At 49.0% G+C, this 22430-nt stretch overlaps 2 protein-coding genes across 5 annotated transcripts; one reads left to right on the top strand and one right to left on the bottom strand.

The window, feature by feature from the left end:
* DCTPP1 (dCTP pyrophosphatase 1) lies at positions 5689-9113 on the top strand. Its single transcript, XM_018041031.1, has 3 exons — positions 5689-5891; positions 6574-6684; positions 8619-9113. Exons 1-3 carry the CDS (start codon positions 5794-5796, stop codon positions 8917-8919), a joined length of 510 nt encoding a protein of 169 aa, XP_017896520.1. The 5' UTR covers positions 5689-5793; the 3' UTR covers positions 8920-9113.
* Positions 12463-20707, bottom strand: ZNF771 (zinc finger protein 771). 4 transcript variants are annotated; one of them, XM_018040292.1, is made up of 4 exons: positions 19819-20304; positions 14416-14513; positions 14158-14279; positions 12463-13523 (listed from the first exon to the last, which is right to left on the bottom strand). In XM_018040292.1, exons 1-4 carry the CDS (start codon positions 19957-19959, stop codon positions 12730-12732), a joined length of 1155 nt encoding a protein of 384 aa, XP_017895781.1. In that variant the 5' UTR covers positions 19960-20304; the 3' UTR covers positions 12463-12729. The 4 variants fall into 4 exon arrangements, with proteins under 4 accessions (XP_017895781.1, XP_017895782.1, XP_017895784.1 ...); XM_018040293.1 differs by having other exon boundaries at positions 14416-14484; positions 19819-19902; XM_018040295.1 differs by lacking the exons at positions 14158-14279; positions 14416-14513 and adding an exon at positions 20622-20707 and having other exon boundaries at positions 19819-19968.

Below are 22430 nucleotides of genomic sequence, written 5' to 3'. Positions count from 1 at the left end.
AGAGGAGGGACAGAAAGGACAGAAGGAAAGGCAGCGCCAGGCGACCTCAGCAGATACTCAGGCACATGTGAGCTGCCTCCTCTACTCCGTGCTGAAGAGCACTGGGGACTCTGGGGAGCTTCAGCCTTCGCCCTTCCGGATGATCTCAGATGAGTCTCCAGACCTCTCTGGGTCTCAGTTTCCTCATTTGTAAAATAGACACAGCCATACTCACCTGTGGCAGGCAAGTCATGGAGAGGATCCCGTGAGATACCCTCCTCTAAATGTATGTATAGATCAACTCAAGTACCAGGTCCTGGGAAACAAAAGCCTGACACTGCTTTTGTTCTCCAGGAGACTGGACTGAGGGTGAATCTAGAACAGGGTCACCGGTCTCCCCCAAATTAAAGTAAGAAGTGGTAAGTGCCATGGCAATAAGAATGAAGGAATTACTATATAAAACCAAATTCTGTCCTTTTGGAGGAAGTTTCGGAAGGCTTCCTAGAGGAGGCTTTGAAGCAGGGCTCTCCAGGATGGGTGGAATTTGGATTTGGATATGCAGAGAATGGGGTTGGCATTCCAGAATTAGGGGAGTGGGTGAGCAAAGGCAGGGAGAGTGGATTTCAGCCTGTGTGTAGGGGGATATGGCCAGACAAATAGGTTGGCGAAGGACTTCCAAGGGTCTTGGGGACTCTCTGGCCTGACAGGGCTAGGCTAGAGTTTCTGAAAAAAGCTCTGTTATGACTGGCCCTGAAAAATTTATATGCGTGCATGCTCAATCACTCAGTTGTATCCGACTCTTTGCGACCCCATGGACTATAGCCTGCCAGAATCCTCTGACCACGAGATCCTCCAGGCAAGAATACTGGAGCAGGTTACCATTTCCTCCTTCACGGGATCTTCTTGACCCAGGGATCAAACCCACGTCTCTTGCACTGGCAGGCAGATTTTTTTTACCACTGCACCAACCGGGAAGCCCATTTTAATTATAGCAGCACCCTTTCTCCCATTCCCAAGTTCAAAACCAGTAAGGCCTATAGATCTACCTCCAATAAGAACAGCACTGGGAATTCCCTGGCAATCCAGTGGTTAGGACTTTCCGAGTTTTCATTGCCAAGGGCCCAGGCTCAAACCCTGGTCAGGGAACTAAGATACCACAAACTGTTTAGCGAGGCAATAAAAGAAAACAAAACTGAAGTAGATTATTGGGACCCACCCATGGACAAAATTCATATTGTCCTGGTCCTCCTAGCACACTATGAAGTGTCCTTAGAGGCCACCTAGGCCAGATCCCCATTATATAGATAGGGAAATCAAGGCTCAGAGAAGAGAAACAGTCTTCCCAAGGGCATTGGCAGGTAGGTTCCCAATCAATCACCTGAGTCCTAGTTTCCCATCGCTCTCTGTTGTCTCTGGGACCTGACTGGCCCAGGTTCCCCTACCCGGACACCACCTTCGCAGTTTACAGGCCTTTGCCGCTTTGTTCTCCGGCTGCTGCTGCCACTTCCACTCCAAGTTTTCCCAAAGAGCCTTACTGAGACCAGTTGCACCTGTTTGGCTCTAGTGGGGAAGGTGGCCAAACTCTTGAGTGGTACAAGGGTGTATGTGTGCCTGTTTCAGCAAAAACAAAGTTCCGTCCACTCTGTCATTAAACATTTATTAGCCGGCAATGGAGAAACACCTTTGTATGTTTGTTTTAGCTGCGCTGCCCAGCACGCAGTATCTTAATTTCCTGACCAGGGGTGAACACAGGCCCCCTGCAGTGGAAGCAGAGTCTTAACCGCTGGACTGCTAGAGAAGTCCCGTTTGGTCTCTAGAGGATGATGTCGTGGGAGCAAAGAACTTGGATGTCCCTGCAGGATGCTTTGGAAGAGCTTTACAGCTCTGCCAGGGAACCTCCTGCGGGGTGGAGGGGGGTTGGGCAGAGGCAGTCTCAGTGAGAGTGCCTCCTCCTTCAGATCAGTCTCCAAGGACCATTTGACCTGTGAACTCTAGAGGTCCTGAAAACCTGACTCTTAAAAAATCTGCGATGATGCAGAGGACTCCCGAGAAAGTTGCTCTCCAAGTGGTATTTTATATTCCAGTAAGAGTTTGTCTTCAGGCTAGAGAAGCTGGGCTTCCCAGGTGGCACTAGTGGTAAAGAATCCGCCTGCTAGTGGAGGAGACACAAGAGATGAGGGTTCGAACTTTGCCATCAGGGAAGATCCCCTGCTGTAGGAAATTGCAGTCCGCTCCAGTATTCTTGCCTGGAGAATTCCATGGGCAGAGGAGCCTGGCAGGCTACAGTCCATGGGGCAGCAAAGTCAGACGTGGCTGAGCACACACACAACTGGAGAAGCTTAGTAAACACCAAGGAAGGTGCTAGGGGTGGTACTTGGCTCCGGAAACTTTTAGTACCCAGATCCATAAGGCAGCTCAATGCTCCAAACTTCAGACCTGTATATTCACCTACCTGCTGGACATTGCCTGGATGTTTTGCCTAGATCTCAGACTCAACCTGTCCCAAACTGAATTCAGTATCTTCCCTCCTACCACCACTTCCAGATCTTCTATGTCCTCATTTCAGCAAATGACAAAACCATTCATCTATTTACTCAAGCCAGAAACCTAGGAGTTACCCAGGACACCCTCATATCTCCGACCTCCCATATCTAAATTCCATGTTGCCTAATCCAGGAGCAAATTCTGTGCTCTCACTTTACCCAGCTGCTCCGCCGCATCAGATGTCCACTCATTCTGGAATGCTTTCCTCTCTTGGTGTCCATAACTTCACACTCTGTCAATTTTCCTCCTACCTCACCTTCTCTTCTCTTGTTATTGAGTCGCTCAGTCATGTCTGACTCTGCAACCCCACGGACTGTAGCCTGCCAGGCTCCTCTGTCCCTGGGATTTCCCAGGCAAGAATACTGGAGTGGGTTGCCATTTTCTCTTCCAGGACATCTTCCCGACCAAGGGATCGATCCTCCTCTCTCTCACGTTGGCAAGCAGATTCTTTACCAATGAGCCATACCCCAAATCTTAGTCTTGCCTACCTAGATTCTTGTACTAGTTATTCTCGAATTCCCAAGCTTTAGTGTTTAAATGACAGAGACTACCAAATCTGAATTTTCAGCCCTCATCTTGCCTCTAAGCCTTAGGCTCATAAATCTACCTGCCAACTTGATGTGGGTCTTCACTTGCTTTGTCCTAAAGCACACTTCTGATGCCTCTTGTGTTCAATCCTGCATCTCATCTTCCTCATCCCAGTATTAGTCACCATCCATCCACCAAGCTGCTCAGCACTCAAAACCTGCAAGCCATGCTTGATTCTACCCTTTCTCCCATCTCACTAGTTTAAAACCAACAAAACCTACAGGTCTATCTCCAAGATATGCATCTATTTTTTTTCATCTTCACCTGCCATCAGCCCAGGCCAATTCATCAACATCTCTTGCTAGAAAACTGCAGTAACGCATCTCCCTGCTTCTTACCTCTTGCCCTCCTCTGGTTCATTCTCTTTGAAACTATTTGTTTATTTATTTTTGGCTGCACTGAATCTTTGCAAGGGCTTTCTCTAGTTGTGGTGAGTGGGGGCTACTCCCTAGTTGCCATATGAAAGCTTCTCACTGCAGTGGCTTCTCTTGTTGTGGGGCATGGGCTCTAGGCCATGCGGGCTTCAACAGTTGCAGCACAGGCTCAGTAGTCATGGTGCACTGGCTTAGTTGTTACCTGACATGTGGAATCTTCCTGGATCAGGGATCGACCTCATGTCTCCTGCATTGGCAGATGGACGCCACCTTATCTTCTTATCCACGGCACCACCAGGCAAGTCCCTCCTCCAGTTCATTCTTAACACAGCAGTAAGAGGGTTCAGAAATACAAAATATGATCATATGGCTCCCCTGCCTAAAATCCTTCAAAAGGTTCCCACATACTTAAAATCTAAAATAAAATAAAATATGAAATAAAATCAATGGTTGATTGATCTGATCTCATCTCTTTTTACTTCTCCAACACCACATCCCACCATTCTCCCCCTTGTTTGTTCACTGCATTCCTGCCACACTGGAACTCTTTTTGCATTTAGAACATGCCAAGCCTTCCCTACTTTAACCACTGATGTCCTCTCTACCTAGTACTCTATTCCCCTTGATTTTTCTTTAATGTTTTTTTAAAAATATGTATTTGGCTATGCCAGGTCTTAGTTGCAACATGCAGGATCTTTGATCGTCATTGCAGCATTTGGGAGACTTAATTGAGGCATTTGGGATATTTAATTGCAGCATGTGGGATCTAGTTTCCTGACCAGGGACTGAACCTGGCCCCCTGCATTGGGTGTGCATTGTCTTAGCCACTGGACCACCAGGGAAGTCCCCTATTTCCCTTGATTTATTAATAATTACTCAGGTTAAATGTCAATTTCTCAAAGACAAGTAGCAAAAACAAAACTCTAAAAGTGGTTTGACCAATAAAGGGATTTATTATCTTATATAACCAGAGTCTTAAATCCGGGCATCTCTGTAACCTATTTTAAAATAAGTGGCTCAGCAATGTTATCAAGGATCCAGGTCCTTTCTATCTTACTATCTACCATAGTACTTATCACCATTTGAAACAATATACCCACTCCGGTGTTCTTGCCTGGAGAATCCCAGGGACGGGGGAGCCTGGTGGGCTGCCGTCTATGGGGTCGCAGAGTCGGACACGACTGAAGCGCCTTAGCAGCAGCAGCAGTAGCAGCAGTGTAGGAGTTAACCCAGATTCTGAAGCCAAACTGCTTAAATTTGTAACCTGGCTACCACTTAACTAGCTGTAGAGTTAAATTACTCAATCTCTCAGTTTCTGTGTCTGTAAAATGGAGATGATGACTATAATATTAACTACCTCAGAGGGCTGATTTGAGGACTGAATGAATAGCTGTGAGGATTAAATATGTAAAATTGAAACAGCTTCCCTAGTTCCCCTAGAGGGTGAGATGGTTGCATGGCATCATCGACTCAATGGACGTGTGTGTGTGTGTGTGTGTGTGTGTGTTTTAGTGGCTCAGCCGTGTCCGACTCTTTGCGACCCCACAGACTGCAGCCAACCAGGCTTCTCTGTCCATGGGATTCTCCAAGGCAAGAATACTGGAGTGGATTGCCATTCCTTTCTCCAGAGGATCTTCCAGATCCAAGGATCGAACCCTGGTCTCTGGCATTACAGGCAGATTGTTTACCTTTTAGGTTACAGAGAAGTCCTCAAAGGACACGAGTTTGAGCAAACTCCGAGAGGCAGTGAAGGATAGGGAAGCCTGGCATGCTGCAGTCTACGGGGTCGCAGAGTCGGTCACGACTGAGCGACTGAACAACCCTAGTTCCAGTTCATTCCTCAGGCTCAGTTTTATCCTGGAGACATTCCTGTATCGTTTTAATAAACTCTCCTCTCTCCTTTAAACCATTCGTTTCTGGGGTTCGCCACGAGGCTCCCCGGTCTGTCATTTCGCTTTGGTGCCATCTGGCGTCCCAAAGGGAAATGACGCGCCTGCGCTCTCCGCTCTCTGCCCTTTGTCTCTTCCCCTAGTCGAATCTGGTACCTATATCTTTAAGGTTTTCGGTCAGACTCAAGAATTCAGGGGCGAGAGCCAAAGAACACCCGCTTGAAGTCCTCTCAGGTTGGTCCAGTCCGGGTAAGGGGAGGGATTTAGCTAACTCCACAAGAGTAACTGGTCTTTCCTTTGGCTCCGCCCCTATGAAGCAATCACAAACGCCTGTGATTGGTCAGGGGCTCTGGAGGCGGGGGCTCCGAGCTTGGCTGCTGGTTCTCCCTGACGGTCCCCGCTGCAGCTCGGTGGGCGGCATGTCCGCGAATGAAGAGATTCGTGGAGGTGCCAGAGGAGAGAGCACTACCGCTACCGGCCCCTTCAGCTTCAGCTCGGAACCAACGCTGGAGGACATGTAAGCCGTCCTTGCCCAGCCTGAGCTGGGTAGATCGCCCGTACTCCCTCCTTTCGGGTAGGGTCCCTCCACGTGTTCGGAAAGAAAGGCTAGCAGCTGTGCTCAGGTTCTAGTTCTGGGGGCTGACCCCAGGCGAACTTCTAACTTTCTCCTCTGCAAAATGGGCTTAACTATACACATCTGAGGCAGGGGACATGCCGGAGTACGGTGATGCTTCTGCCCTGCCTCTGTCCTCCAGGAGCGGGAGGTAGGATGGGAGCAAATGCAGTGTTGAGACGTCGAAGACATTTCTTTCTGGAGGAAATCCAGGAGGGCTTCTTGGGGGAAGTGTCCTGGGGCTGCATTCCATAAAATCAATAGGATTTAGATATGCAGAGACAGGGTTATTCCAGGTGGAGGAAAACTGCAGAAGCAGCAACAGGAAGTGGAATAATGAAAATGAGGGTATTATTAGATTTCGATAGTTTAGGGTCTGTGTAAGGATGCACCCATTTTACAGATGAGAAAACCACATCCTTTAAAAAAGAGATGACCTGTTTAGACCATCCAAAGAATTAGTTGCAGAATCCCCTCTGACTCGCATGCCCCCATTGCATCTCACTGAGTACCTGCCAGGGCTCTGCATCTCCTCCCCCATCCCCTAACCTTGGACCTGGACTTCCACCTCTTTCTCCCATTCCAGCCGCCGCCTCCATGCTGAGTTCGCTGCTGAACGAGACTGGGAGCAGTTCCATCAGCCTCGAAACCTCCTCCTGGCCTTGGTGGGGGAAGTGGGGGAGCTGGCAGAGCTCTTGTGAGTAGATGACAGGCTCTCTGGAAGAGTCTGTGTTGAGGAGGGGAGGGGAGGATTCATTTGACCATCAAATATCCATGGATCCAGTTTCCGCTCCTCACTGCCAAGCTCTTCTGTACCTGGTTGCTGGGCATTCAGAGAGATGACTTATGGGTCCACTGCCCTCTAGGGGCTCCCAGTCTCCTGGGAGAGAAAGGTGTAAAAACAGCAAGGTAGATCCAGGTCTGAGAAGGGGTGGTGGCAACCTTCCTTTACCTCTGCCTCTGGGGTAGAAAGGCTGATCTTCTATAGAAGGCATTCCAGAGAGGGGGAACCACATTTGCAAAGGTAGTGAGATGGAAAAGGGCGAGTTAAATTCAGTGAGAATGTAGGAATTCAGCGACAAGGTAGGATTCCTTTAGTGTAAGCTTCTTGACAAAGGGCAAGGGTTTTGTATCTGTCTTATTCTCTGGTGTGTCTCAAGTACCCAACACACAATAAGTACTTGATACATGTATCTCTTGTGGCTGCAGAGGAGAGGGGTAGGATAGGAACACAGAATGGTAGGATTCGGCTGGGAAGTAATGGAGTTCTGGACAGAACACCTGACCCGATTTGAGTGGTAGGAAGATCACTGTACCTGCAGAGTGGATTTGATCCCCTAGGAGAATTGTGTCAGGGGAAATCAGTGAGGAGACTGGTGTAGATGAGGCAAAATATGGTGAGGACTAAACCAGGGTAGTCTCAGGGGCATGGAGAAATGACAGCACAGATGTGTGGGAGGGCAATCCATTCATTCATTCATTACAGGTGCATGAGCACTGTCTGGGTGCTAGGTCATCTAGAATCAAGATATGGTCTTGAACAAGATGGATACACTCACAGTGCAAAGAGACTGACAATAAATAAGTGAACTAACTTTAAAAGATATGGAATTGTGACAAGTTCTAGGAGGCAAATAACACGAGGTGTTGAGAAAGAAGGTAACAGAGGGAGAAGGCTGTTCTAAGGAGGTAACATTTGAGCTGAGACCTGATGGGAAGCATGGGTGGGGTAGAGCATTCAAGGTTGAGGGATTAGAAAGTGCAAAGGCCCTGTGACAGTTTGGCCTGTTTGCAAGACAGAAGAGGCCAGAATGAATGGCTTTAAGGGTGGTGGGGGGCAGGTCAGAGGGAGTGTGGTGGATAATGACATTGGCAGAGACAGGAGTCATTTCATGCAGAACCTGGAGGGCGAGGTAGGAGGTTGGATTTTATTCCAAGAACAGTTGGAGGAGTTGTCATTTTTACTTTTGGCTGTGCTGGGTCTTTGTTGCTGCATGTGAGTTTTCTTTAGTTGCAGTGAGTAGGGTCTACTCTCTAGGTGTAGTGGTTTCTCTTGTTGCAGAGCATGGACTCTAGGGCGCTCGAGCAGTGCATGGGCTCACAGTTGTGGCACATGGGCTTAGCTGCCCCTATGGCATGTGGAATCTTCCTGGACCAGGGATCGAACCCGTGTCCCCTGCATTGGCAGGCAGATTCTTAACCACTGGACCACCAGAGAAGTCCAGTTGGGGGCGTTTTAAGCACGGGAGGGATGAAATGTAATTTGTTCTTTTAAAAGATGGTAGGGTAAGAAGAAAAGATGAGTTAGCAGACTTTTGCAGTGGTCCAGGTCTAAGGTTTAGTCTGGGGTAGAAGTGACTGGGGGTTGGCAAGTAGGACTGGGTCCCAATAAGTGAAATGTCCTCTCCTTGGCTTAGGTAGGGACACAGAGGTCTGGGTGAATCATCTGATGAGGTCTCTTCCCCACCATAAGGAGTCCAGGGCCCAGATGGGTTGACTTGTCCTGGAAGAAACTTACCAGGAGGTGGGAGTTCACTGCTTCAAGGTCTGGGCTGCTCCTAAGAGAGGTGGAACCCACTGTCCTAGCTAGCATCTATGTGTGTGTGCCTGTCTTGTGTGTTCTGTCCCCAGTCAGTGGAAGCCTGATGAGGAGCCTGGGCCCCAAGCCTGGTCCCCCAGGGAACGAGCAGCCCTTCAAGAGGAGCTCAGTGATGTCCTCATCTACCTGGTAGCATTGGCAGCCCGCTGCCGTGTAGACCTGCCCCAAGCAGTGCTCTCCAAGATGGACACCAACCGGCGACGCTACCCAGCGCATCTATCCCGTGGCTCTGCCTGCAAGTATACAGACTTGCCCCATGGGGCCACCTCTGAAAACCAGGCCATGGGGCCTACAGACCCTGCCTCTGAGTCCACAGGTCAGGTCTCAACCTAGAAACATGGGCACAGAACCTGCAGCTCAGCATGGCCTCTGAGGAGCAGAGGGTACCTGGCCAAGGTATCTCATTCTAGTTCTTTCCTAAGAGATCATGGACTTGGGGGCTACACTTCTTGAGGTCTAAGGGCCCAGAACCTCCAGAAGATAGCCTCCTGTTTTTTTCTCCTTCAATAAAACTTTCGGTTATCAGCTTCTAGACTCTTCCTGGGGCAACCGGGGAGGCTCTGTCTCAGTCCATGCTGGAGAGGGGCACCCGCAATGCCTGCGAGCCCAACTCCCATGTTTTTCTATTGTACCTCCCACCTGCAGAGCAGAGAGATCTGATTTCTAGAAAGTTCCCTGTCTGATCTCATGTAAGTCCCTTCCCCTTCTCTAAATAAGATCAGAGGCTTTATGTAGTGTTGGATAGGAGCGCAGATTCTGGAGCCAGGCTATCTGAGCTCAGATGCCATCTTTGGTACTAGATGATGTTCATTATGGAGCTTCTCAGGTGGTGTTAGTAATAAAGAACCCGCCTCCCAATGCAGGAGACACAAGACACACAGGTTCGATCCCTGGGTGGGGAAGATCCCCTGGAGGAGGGCATGGCAACCCACTCCAGTATACTTGTCTGGAGAATCCCATGGACAGAGGAGCCTGGCGGGCTAGTCTATAGGGTTGCAAAGAGTTGGACACGAATGAAGCAACTTAGCATGCAACACGATGTTCATTATATTTTTATCTTTCTGTACCTCCATTTCCTCATCTAAAATGAAAATAATGGTATCTACTTAATAGGGTTGTAAGGTTTAAGTAAGCTATTATATTATAAATAGAGTGCTGGACTTCCTAGGTAGTGCAGTGGTTAAGACCCCCCACTTCCAATGCAGGGGGCCTGGGTTTGATCCCTGGTCGTGGAACTAAGATCCCACATGCCACATGGTCAAAAAAAAGAAAAGAGTGTTTAGGACAGTGTCTGGTGCATAGTAGGTAGTTGTTAACTTTGCAGTTGTCGTTATCAGTTTGCTCTTTCAACTCAAAACTTTCAGGGGCCCAGGGCAGGAAATATCATGTTAAGGCCAGCCTGGGCCTAGGGCTGAGTCCCAGGCCCCAGTCTTGTCCATCAGACCCCAGAGCTGTAAGAGCCCTCTGCCCCTCTCCCTTGGCCCCCAGCACAGATCAGGGTCGGGTCTGTCTGGTGTGGAGCAGAACAAGGGTTCTTTTCTTTTGGACCTAGGAATGCCTAACATTCCCCATCCCCTCTGCGGCCTTCCTTCCCAAGGCCAGTTTGTTCCACTTCTATACCTAAAGATAGTGTTGGGAACGTTATGATTCACATGTGCCTGAGGTCACATCACTTCCTTTTCAGAGATAGCTGTGGCCTGCCTCCTTCACCCTATTTCCACATCGGTGAAATGAAGCCTTCCACTTTACTGGCCTCAGTCCTCTTATTAATGACCTCACTCCCTCTTAACCAGTGACCTCTCTTACTTCCCTGGTAAGAGAATCCATCAGATTGGAACTGCTTTAAGTTCCCAAACCTTCCTTTCCTCTTCCTAACAGTGATAGCAAGAGCTTTATCTTATTGATCTCTTATTTCATCCTGTCTCCTTGATCAATTATCTTCTCTCCTCTATATAATCAAGGTCTCTTCCTTTCCATTAGCCCTTCCCACCAGCCCATAAAGCCTATTCGAGCCTCTTCCCTATTGATAAGGCAAAACCGACAAAACTCCAGCTATTTCCATCATGCTTTTCATAGCCAAGCCACACACTCTGCTTCCTCATTTCTGCCCTAACCCACTCAAGGTTGGCTTTCAGCCCCATCCCTCCCCTGGAGGGCTTCCCTGTTGGCTCAGGGGTAAAGAATCCATCTGTGATACAGGAGGCCTGCGTTCAATCCCTGGGTGAGGAAGATCTTGTGGAGGAGGAAATGGCAATCCACTCCAGTATTCTTGCCCAGAGAATTCCACAGACAGGAGCCTGGTGGGCTACAGTCCATGGGCTCATAAAGAGTCAGACACAACAGGACTGAGCATGCACACACCTCAACGGAAACTGTTCTCTTCGCTTTCCCTGAATTCACACACACAGAGTGGTCGCCAGAGCAGCATCTGACAGCTAAATTTCCTGTGAAACACTTTCCTCTAGATGTCCCAGACACTTTCAGTTTTCTTTCTACCTCTGGCTGTTCCTTTACAGATTCAAGTTCTCGAGTACCCTCTTCTGGATGTGGTGCCATACCTTCCAGACCCGACACCCCTGAGCTGTTACTTCTATCACCTCCCTGACGCCTCCACATTTACTTCACACTCAGTGTGTCCAGACTGGGCTGCAACAATGGCTGCCCCCTCAACTCCCGTCCTGCGCCTCATCCTGTGGCCCCATTTCAGTGACACTGCCTGCAGTCCCCCAAGCTAAGAAGTGAAATCAGCCCCAACTCTCCCATGTCCCAGGTCCACTTTTAACTCCTATGAATTCTAGTTCTATGTCAGATCCCTGCCTCCCCTCTAATCCCTCAAGGCTTCTTTGTGGCCTCTGAACCATTCACCTGGCTTTCAATGTCCTTAGTGGTCTGTCTCCTGCCAACCTCCTTGCTTTTTGTCCCTACATCCACCCCCAGGATGTCTGTAAGCTCTTAACAAGTCTGCTATGCAGCTTCAGGGGCTCTCTCCATACTTCCCCAACCCCAACTCTCTTGACCTTAAGACCAGCTTAAATATCACCTCTGAGGGAACTTCCCTGGCAGTCCAGTGGTTAAGACTCCATGCTTCCAGTGCAGAGGGTGCAGGTTCCATCCCTGGTCAGGGAACTAAGATCCCTGCAGGGCACAGCTAAAAAACAATGTCACCTCTGGGAAGAGCTTCTCTAAACTCCAAGATAGCACTGCAGACCTCTCCTATCCAACAGCTGCACCATCATTGTCCCAGTGACAAGGGACTGCTGTCAGTCCCCCAAGGGACTACTGACGCTGTCAGTACCTATCTGATTATCTGCAGAAATAGAGGTAAGATGAATTACCTAACTTTGGAATGCTTTGACGATGAGAATGAGCTAGCACTGAAGGCCTTTAAACTCAGGTGGTGCGATGGTAAAGAATCCGCCTGCCAATGCAGGAAAGTCAAGAGCCATGAGTTCAATTTCTGGGTTGGGAAAATTCTGAAGGAAATAGCAACCTGCTCCAGTACTCTTCCTGGGAAATTACACAGCCAGAGGGGCCTGGACATGAGCGAGCATACACCTGCACACAAAAGTTGCCACCATTGCTTCTCTTTGCTACACTGAGTTGCATGAGGTTCATGCCCGCTCACCAAAGGTCCGCGAAATGCAGTGCCCATTGATTACAAATGTGACAAATTTATGAACCCTTCTAGATCTGAGTTCATGAAGACATAACCAAGGAGCAAGTGTAGAATGACTCCACACCCATAAACCCAGTTCCTGGAACCCTTTGGGGCTTATAGCCCCACTTGAATCCATGCTGATTCACCTAAGCCTAGGGAGACCCCGCCCCCCAACTTTCCGCTTCTCCCCACCCACCTCAAACACAGGCACGGGTGGGGTAAGGATATAATACTTTATTCACTCTAACATGGGCGGAGGGGATGTACTGAGGGGGAAGTGGGCACGTTTCCAGGGATCCCGGTAGGGGAATCCTGTCTCCCAGTTTCAGGGCAGCCAGGCCTGCCAGTCCCATCCTATTCAAGACGCTGGTGGTGGGGCGGGGAGTTGTCCAGATTAACTCAGCCCCAGGTTGAGATCCCAGAGTGCCCCTCCCCACCTGGAGGCTCGCACCCCGCGGAGAAAAGAAACGGCGGCTCAGCTGCCCTCACAATCTGGGCAGCGCTCGGTGGCAGTGGCTCCAGCTGGTAGCTTGAAGTCCCGGCCGCAGCCGGCGCAGATATAGAGACGCCGCCGCATATGCGCGCGACGATGGCGGATGAAGTGCGAGCTGAGGCGGAAGCGCCGGCCGCACTCGGAGCAGGGATAGGGCCGCTCGCCAGTGTGCGTGCGCGCATGCTCCGCCAGGTTGGAGCGGTGGCCGAAGCCGCGGCCGCACACAGGGCAGCGGTGCGGCTTCTCGCCCGTGTGCACGCGCCGGTGCTTGGCCAACGCCGAGCTCTGGGCGAAGCGCGTGCCACAGTCGGCGCAGGCGTACGGCCGCTCGCCCGTGTGCGTGCGTCGGTGGCGCGCCAGGCATGAACTGCCGCCGAAGGCGCGTCCGCAGTCCGGGCACGCGTACGGCTTCTCGCCCGTGTGCACGCGCAGATGCTGTGCGTAGTTGGAGCTCTGCGCGAACCGGCGGCCGCATTGTGCGCATGCGTACGGCTTCTCGCCCGTGTGGCGCCGCCGGTGCTGCCGCAGGTTCGAGGCGGCCGAGAAGCGCTTGTCGCACTCCGGGCACTCGTAAGGCCGTTCGCCCGTGTGGGTGCGGCTGTGTTTGGTCAGCGCCGACTTCTGCGAGAAGCGCCGGCCGCACTCCGTGCACGCAAAGGGCCGCTCGCCCGTGTGTATGCGGACGTGCTTGGCCAGTGTGGAGCGGCGTGCAAAGGCGCGGCCGCAGTCCCGGCACGCGTGTGGACGTGCCGGGTCCGCCGACGGCGCTGGCGCCTCGCTCGAGACCTGCGGGGAGAGGGGAACAGGTCAGCCCTGACGGAGAGACCCAGGAGCCGGAGACCTGGGACTCCACCAGCTGCAGCCTCTCCGTCCCTCGTTTGTAAAGTAGTTAAAATCAAGGGGTGCACCTCTCAGGACGGTTGTGCGCATCTAATGAGATAATTAACGCACATATCACAATGCCTGGTGTCGTTCCAGCTATTTTTTATTAATTCAACCAAAATTTATTGAGCGCGTAATGTGCCAGACTCTGTTCTAGGAACTGAGGATTCAGCATTAAAAATTTTTTGAATTCATAATTTCAGGAAGAATGGCTGAAAGGGTTAAGAAACCTCACTGATGTCATGAGCCTTTACCTAAAGGAGGTAAAGAGCAGGTTCCAGAGGGGAAAGCAAGGCCCCGAGGCAGGAGTTTTTCTGTTCCAGGAATGGCAAGAAAAAGTGCCTAGGGCAGAACACAGGAGGGGAGGAGTAATCCATGGAGTGGTCCTTAAGGCGTTATCTTAGCATAGAGCCTTGAATGAGAATCTGATGAGGAACCAGTAGAGGAGATGTCGGAAGGTTCTGAGCAATGAGGTACAGATAAGACTCATATTTAAAAGGTTCCACAGAATAGAGGAGGAGAAGGGGCAGAAACCCACCGAGGAGGCCCCTGTACTGCAGGCCAGAGAAGACAATGGCTTGGACCCAGGCGACAGAGGTGGAAAGTGAAAGTGGTAAGTGGTCTGCTTCTGGATATATTCTGCAATTGGAGACAGCCAACCTAATGATAGATTAGACATGAGATATAAAGAAAGAGAGGCGTCAAGACGACTCCAAGCTTAGCAACTGCAAAGGCGGAATTATCATCTACAGAATGGTTGGGGGGGGTGGAGGGTTGCAGGGGAACGAGTTGGTACCTGTGATCTGTTTCTGATCCTATCCGCAGTTGTCCTGGACACATCTGGAGCTCAGGAGAGAGGCCCAGGCTGGAGATGTAAATTGGGAAGACATCAGCCTGCAGGGGATTTTTAAAGCCTTGAGACTGGATGAGTTCACCCAGGGACTAGAGAGAACTGGGAGGCAAGATGCAAAGCAGCCAGCAAAGGAGACTGAGCAGCCAGTGAGGTCAGAGACCCAGGAGAGCATGGTGTCTTAGAGCCAGGCTACAATCAAGTTCAGGCTCTTTAATAAACTTTTAAGAGCAAGCACCTATCATTTTTTTAAGCTGCACAAAAGGCGGCAAGGGTGAAACCCAAATACTCTGAGGCCTGAAATGAAAAGAATTTGAGAATAAATCAGTTTCATGAGGTCTGGGTCTCTAGAGATAAAATCAGAAAAAATAAATGCTTTATAAGAGGCAGATGAAGGGAAAACCGTTTGTACTAACAGTAAAGAGGAGTACTGAGGATACACTGCTTCCTTGGTAGAAAAGAGAAGGCTCATCCTAGCAAAAGTGATGTTGAATCTTTGCTATGTCTAAGCAGGGCTTCCCTGGTGGCTCAGATGGTAAAATGCCTGTCTGCAATGTGGAAGACCCAGGTTCAATCCCTGGGTTGGGAAGATCCCCTGGAGAAGGAAATGGGAGCCCACTCCAGTACTCTTGCCTGGAAAATCCCATGGACAGAGGAGCCTGGTAGGCTACAGTCCATGGGGTCACAAAGAGTCGGGCACGACTGAGAGACTTCACTTTCACGGACTAAGCAAATAGAATATTAATTCATGACCAAGTGAAAAAACAGGCATGTATTAAGGATAAAGAGAGGTGACAACTAGGGAGTAGTAAGGCCTTTTTCTGAAGCTGTAAGGAGAGCAGCTTCAGGGCCTTCAAGATCCTTTGTTAAAGACTAGCTTTTTGGGACTCCCCTGGTGGTCCAGTGGCTAAGCCTCCATGCTCCCAATGCAGGGGGCCCAGGATCAATGCCTAGTCAGGGAACTAGATCCTACATCCCACAACTAAGACCTGGCACAGCCAAAATAATCAATTAATTAATTTTAAAAAGACAGCAGCTTTTTGGTAACCACCTCAGAAATGTGGGGCTTCCCTTGTGGCTCAGCTGGTCAAGAAACTGCCTGCCATGTGGGAGACCTGGGTTCAGTCGCTGGGTTGGGAAGATCCCCTGGAGAAGGGAAAGACTACCCACTTCAGTATTCTGGCCTGGAGAATTCCATGGACTGTATGTAGTCCAAGGGGTCGTAGAGAGTCAGACATGACTGAGCGACTTTCACTTTCACTTTTTCAGAAATGTGGAAACGAAGCAGTTTGAAAAATTAGTCACCAACCAAAGCAACCCTGGCTACAACAGTTATATAATGATATTAGTGATAACAACATTAGAGTATAAGATTTGACAGTTGTTTTGTACATTATTGTATTAAATCTTGTCACCCCTCTCCCCCACCCCTACCCCCAGGATCAGGCATTATCTTTTGGTAACTGAGAAGACTTAGCTGAGAGAGATTAAATTGATATAGCCCATGAGAGTCAGGACTGACTTTTAGAGTTCTCATCCTTCAGCCGTAGGCTACACTGCTTCCCTGCACTCAGAGTGCCAAGATGTGCCAGCGGCTGGATTCCAAGTGCCTGGCACTCTCCAAGAGGGATTCAAGGTTAAAATACAACTTGATACTTTAAATTGAGAAACTCCCCACAGCAATTTGGCACAGTCTGAATTCAAGGTCACACTTTCCAGTCTTGCCCTGGTTTTAACAACCAAGGGGTTTATATCGTGGAAATAATTTTTCTCATTATATCTATATTTTTCTGGCCCATTTTTTTCTTTGGCATCCTTCTTTTAGGTGACTGACCAGTCTGAGGACTTTCTTAACCCTGGATTCACTAATTTGGGAAAAAGAAATTCTTCACACAAGTACCCTTGGAATCTCCAACTCCAGGAGGAGAGGCCTTGGGTGCTCCAGGAAGAATCTTGGTAAGAGGGGTTGAGTCTAGCTCATTAAGACCCCAGGCAAGTCCCTCCCTCCCCCTGCCTCACTGAACCAAGGAGGGCAAGGTAGGCTAGGTAACATCAAGTATTTCCAGACTTGAAGTATGCACATCACAGAATGCAAGAGGCTTCTAAGTATTATGTAGGCTTACTTTTATCTTAGTATGATCATAATGTATTTATCTTCATGATTATTAGAAAAACAACAGATCACATGAATCCCAGTTTTATCAACATTATTGTTCAGATGAAGGTAAATTTATTTATCAAAACAACGTGAATCTATTTGAAGAAGGCAACTAAATAAATGAGCACAACAGGTGAGTAATAGACACGTGAATGAAGTTTGGCAAATACCAGACTTACATGTCTTTTCAATTCTACAACTGTCAGATTTTAAAATTAGAATAATGGGTGTCTGCACTCTTAACATGAGAGCACTAGGGGGATAATGTAGTATAATAATATGATAATCCAAGTATTTAAAGTTAGTGATTTTTGTCTTTCTGCTTAAGTTTAAAAAAAGAGCAAACGTTCCAGTTTCTTCCTCAACCATTACTTTTCTAATTAATAAATAACTACCATTTACTAAGCACTCACTATGTGCCAGGAACTGCAATAAATACTTTTCACCCATGTTCTTGTTTTAAATTCTCCCAACCCTTTGGGTTAGATTGTATTAGCTCCATTTTAAAATAAGGATAGAAGACTCAGAAGTAAGTGACTATCAAGGCCCTACAGCTGATCCATCAGCAGGGCCAGGGTTTACACTGGAAGGCTGTCATTGTCCAAAATGCCTTTTCTCTCAGCCATGATGCAATCCTATCTCACTGACAAGCTTGAGATCACCTCCACAGCTTGTCTCCCTCCCTGGATTCTTTTAGCTATCCGAATCTCCCTTCTTTGGAGTACAGAGTATAAAATACAATCCTGACCTCCCTCATTCATTGCTACAAGAAGGGTGGTCCACAGACCAGCAGCGTCACTGGCAACTTGTTAGAAATACAGAATCTCAAATCCCACTCCAAACCTACTGAATCAGAATCTTCACTTTAGCAAGATCCCCAAGTGGAATGTATGCATGTTAAAAATGAAAGCTGATCTAGAAGAGAGGCGCACTACTCCCAGAGAAAGCAGATGGGAAAAGTAAAGAGCATTTTACAGGCCAAAAGACCACATGGGCAAAGTCTTCGAGGTCAGGTGTACTTGAAACTGGGGCATGGGAAGGATGCTGACTGACTAGAGATGAAGCCATGAGGTTTAAGGATGAAGAGCTTGGAATGCCAGGCGTGGGAGCTTAGGGAAACAAAACCGCTCAAGGTTCGATCTTAAGCAAGGAAAGACAGGACTGGATGTACATAGAACCCTCTGGGAAAAAAATCTTTCTATTCATTAAGATAGTTTGGATTTTGATAAGGGGGTAAGAGACTGATCCCTGCGTGCAGCATAATTAGGGCCTGTCCTGGACAATGACTGGCCATGGGACTGGGTGAGAGTTGAGACTCATAGAATGTGGACACTGAGCTTTGGAGACCACTATTTCATAAGAACCCAGACTCAAGGAGACCACACAGCAAGTTGATGAGCTATTTTGTGGGCACAGTGCTAAATCTTTGTGGGATGTGTGTGTAACTCATTTCTACTCTCCTCCAAATCCAGTCACCCACGTGATATTTAGACTGGATTTCAAGGATTTTACTTTCATTATCTCATTTTATAGATGAGAAAGCTGTTGAAGCAAAGCTGGTAAATGTGGTTGTTAGGATTTGAACTGACGCTTTTAACCACTAAGTGACACCATTCAGAGTGTAGCCCTACCTCCCTTTCATGACTAGCCATGCCTACCTCCACCCTTCCCATCCTTAGCTCCAGCCACTCCAATCAATGTTCCCAAATATCTCCTTCTTTCCATCTTCCCTCCACTGCTGCCACTACCTTAGAGCAGGTTATCAGCCTTACCTGACCTGGTCTCCCCATAATAACCAAAGATTCTAAAAAGGAAATGTGATCATACCTCTTCTCTGATTTGAAGCTTCTCACGGCACTGCATAACTTAACACAGTAGGTACAAATCTATAGGCTGACTATACGCAAACAGTCTGGTCCATCTGTTTCTCTGGCCTTATCTTTTCTGAGCACTTGCTGTTTCCTCACCCTGGAATGCCCTTCCTCCTCCTCTATTTGTCATATTCCCACTAAGTTTACAAGGCCCATGTCAAAGTTATTTCCCTGAAACCTTTCCTACTGCCTTGAGTTATTTGCCTTCAATCCTCAGTCTAGGCCTCCATGTTGGTTTCCCTGTTCACATCCAGCCCCAGGATTCAGCCTTATTGAGGCCTTGATAAAAATGAGTTGAAACATCTCCAGAAGGATGACCTCGCCCAACGTCCTGAACTTTAGGAGGAAGAATGAATAATAATAGCAACAAATATGTACAGAATGTTTATTGTGTGCCAGACACAGTTCTAACTCTTTACAAGTATTAACTCATTTAATCCTTCCAATCCCAAGAAGTAGGTGCTATTATGATTTCACTTTTACCAATAAGGAAACTGAGGCACAAAGAGGTTAAACTTGCCAAAGGTCACACAGCTGGTAAGTAAGTGATGGAGTTGAAAGTCCACCCTAAACTCTGGAGTCTTGAGTTCTTAACTTACAGGCCAAAGGAGACCAGGGGATTCACAGGGCCGGAAGAGGCAGGCTGAGCTAGGAGGATGGGCCAAGGAGGCCTGAGAAAAACAGAACTAAACGAGCCAAGGCAGTGAAAGCGCGGAGTCCTAACCACTGAACCGCCAGGGAATTCCCTAAATAGTTATTTTGACTGGAAGAGGAGGCCACAGAAGCCAGCCCCCTCCCCCTAGGGTCCACCACACCCACTAGGGGGCAGCAGAACTTTCTTTTCCTGGGAACTGGCCCCTGTGCAGAAAGAAATCAGGGAACCCGGGCCCAGAAAACCTGCATATGGACACAAGGGCTGCTCTGGCTGGGGATGGGAGTCTTGTAGAGTTCTGGGAAACAGAAATATACCTAGTGGCAGCTAGGGTCCTGAAAGGGGAAATCTCGTACTTTGATCTCCTTAAAACTCCCCTCTTTAAACCTTCCACACCCTTGTCAGTCTAACCCTGCTACACATCAAGCTCCACGAGAAACCGAGGAGGGCATTTACTCCCCAGCACCCAGCACAGAGCCTGGCACAGTAGGCGTGACATCTGTATTGTGGCAGCATGGACAATGGGACAGAAGGATGGGTGGCCAACTCAGATTCTAAGCCTGAGAGTCCTGGGAAAGTAGGGGCAGGATCCCTGGCTTCTGACTGAGGGAGGTTGGACCTGAACCAGATTTAGGGCCTATGGGACCCCCGTGGTGTGGGACACGTACCTCCTTGTTGTCCATAGGGATCTTGAGTTTCACCACTTCATACTTCTCTTCACCCTCTTCCTCCTCACCCTTCACCAGCAGCACCATCTCCTCTTGCATCTCTTCCTCCTCCTCCTCCTCCGTCTGCTGTTCACCGGGCATCTTGGTGTCCTGGGGCAGGGAGCTGAGTCAGCTCAGGACCCGCCCCCTCGACCATGGCTCTGGCCCACACAAGGCGATGCAGCCGTGGCTTCTCCTCCCATGCCCAGATCTGTGTCTGACCCTCTTCCCTGAATCCCAGCCCGGCCCTAGGCCCCAGCCTTGTCCCGGGACCAGCTCGAAAGACTCGTTCACGCTACTCATCCTGGCATTCAAGGCCCTGAACACTTCGAATCTCCAGCCCCGTTGAGACGCCACCCTCCCCGCGCTGAGTCACTCCCAGGAGCCTGGGTCAGCGGCCCGGAGCTCTAGGGCACGGGCTGGAGGCGGGATCGGGGCGGAGACCCTGGGGGGTGCGCACTCACCAGCCGCAGGTTCGGGCGCTCGCGCTGCCCCAGGCCAGGGCGCCGGGCGGTTGGGCACTCTGCGACGCTGCGACTCCGGGGGCGGGGCGTGGGCGGGGCCTCAGAGGCGACTGGCCATTGGTTCAGAACACATAACTCCGCCCCCGAGGGGGAGGGGTCAGAGGACCCAGGCGTCCGGCCCAAACTGCCCGGGGAGGGTGGCAAGCCCACACCCAGCGCCTTCCGCTATTCCATAACTCCCAAAGACCCCAGGCCGGCCTACTCCGTGTTCAATGTCCTCACAGTCCAGTTGTGACCTACCTTCAAGGCTCGTTTCCTGTGGCCGGCTCGGAGGTCTCCGTGGCGGCCAAGCGCGTCTGCTCCGCCCGAAATAGGCCACGTGCGCTCCCGCCCCTGCCTGGGCCTCTCGCTGGCGCCCCGCCTGGAGGGCGGACCCTGTTGCCTCCTTACCTCTTTCCTTCCCTCTTTTTGCCTCTTCTTCCATCTTTTCTGCTTTCCCGGCATTGCCTTCGGGCAGTGGTCTCTGGAATAGCTTGCCCCTTTAGTACATACTTACCAACAGGCACCCAAGTTATCGCTGCCATTTATTGTGTGGTGCGCCTCTTGGGCGCCATCGTTATGCTAAGCCTTTTACACCCCTGATCTCACAAAGGTGGGTCCATTTCACAGATGAGCTAACTGAAGTTCAAGGAGGTAAAATGATTTACCTAAGTTTCACAGTAAGTGTTGTTATAGCATCTCTGACAGCCCAGTAGCCTAGGTGGAAATTTATAGCACACAGACCAGATCCAGTCCACAGAAGTATTTTGGCCCTCAGGTTTAAAAGTAAACTTCAAAAAAAGCCTGAGAGGTCTTTTACAAATTTTAATTCCCAATATTTAAAAATTGAGATAGTTCATATATAAAGATCTGTATTTTCCCACTTCTCTTGAAAAATATACCTAATTCTATTTTATGAATGGGACAATGTGAATTCAGAAATAATGAAAGAAAGAGAAATAACATTCAGTAAGTGCTTACAATCCCTAGTGTCCTTACAACAACCCTGTGGGGATCAATAATATTATCTTCCTTTGACAAATGAGGGAACTAAAAGCTTAGAGAGCTTAAGTAATTTGCTCAAAGTCACATAGCTGGAAAGTAACAAATTCCAAAGCTCATTTTGTTTCTGTTGCACCAAATTATCTCTCAGAACTGAGGTTACATGAGGAAATCAGTAGCAGAGCCAGGAGTGAAGCCTGATCCTCAGTCTGCAGAACCCAGAGCATAATTTGGATGTTGGGATTACATCTGGTCAAAGTTTTGCTCTTCCTCAGACCTGTGAAAAGAGGGTAAATGAGTATGATACAATCAGGATCCCCCAAATCACTTTGTGTTCATTCCCTCATCAAATATTTATTGAGCCCTACTGTGTGCCTGACACCATTTTAGATATTGGAGATGCAGGCATGAACAAAAGAGATGAAAACCTTGACTACTATGGCACTTCTCAGGGTGTACAAAATGTCAACAAGTAAATAAGATAATTTCAGCTAAGGATAAGTATCAGAAGGAAATAGGACCAGATGGTGCAACAGGGGGTGGCTATGGTTGGGGGCTTCTTTAATGTGAGCAGGGAAGGCATCTCTTAGGAAATAATACATGAAATGAAACTTGAATGATGAGAAAGGGTTAATCATTTGAAAATCTAGATAAAGAATGTTCTAGACAGAACTACAGAAACTTTACAGTGAGATTAAAGTTGGCATGTCTGAGGGAAAGAGAGAAGACTTGTGTGGCTGGAGCCAAGTGAGGAGAAATGTCATGTGGGAGTTGGAAGAGAGGCAGGCAGGGGCCAGATTATGGCTGGAAATCTAGCAAAAGGCCAGACGTGCTTCGCCCTGATTCGGAGAATCAGTGAGGAGACTCAGCCGGGAGCAGTGAAAGTCCCCACTGGAAGGTTCTCCTACTGTGGGAGGATTTGGGAACAGACACTTGCAGAAGGAGGATCATGAACAAGTACCTGTCTGGAATCCAAGCTTGTTCCTGAGGGTCTCTTAGTCTAGTAAAGAAGATCATGATTTTAAAACACACATGTAGGGCTTCCCTAGGGGCTAAGTGGGAAAGAAG

This window comes from Capra hircus, chromosome 25, assembly GCF_001704415.2.
Source record: "Capra hircus breed San Clemente chromosome 25, ASM170441v1, whole genome shotgun sequence".
Classification (NCBI taxonomy): Eukaryota; Metazoa; Chordata; class Mammalia; order Artiodactyla; family Bovidae; genus Capra; species Capra hircus.
Note: the sequence above shows the minus strand (reverse complement) of the source record. Positions and strands in the feature narration are given on the sequence as shown.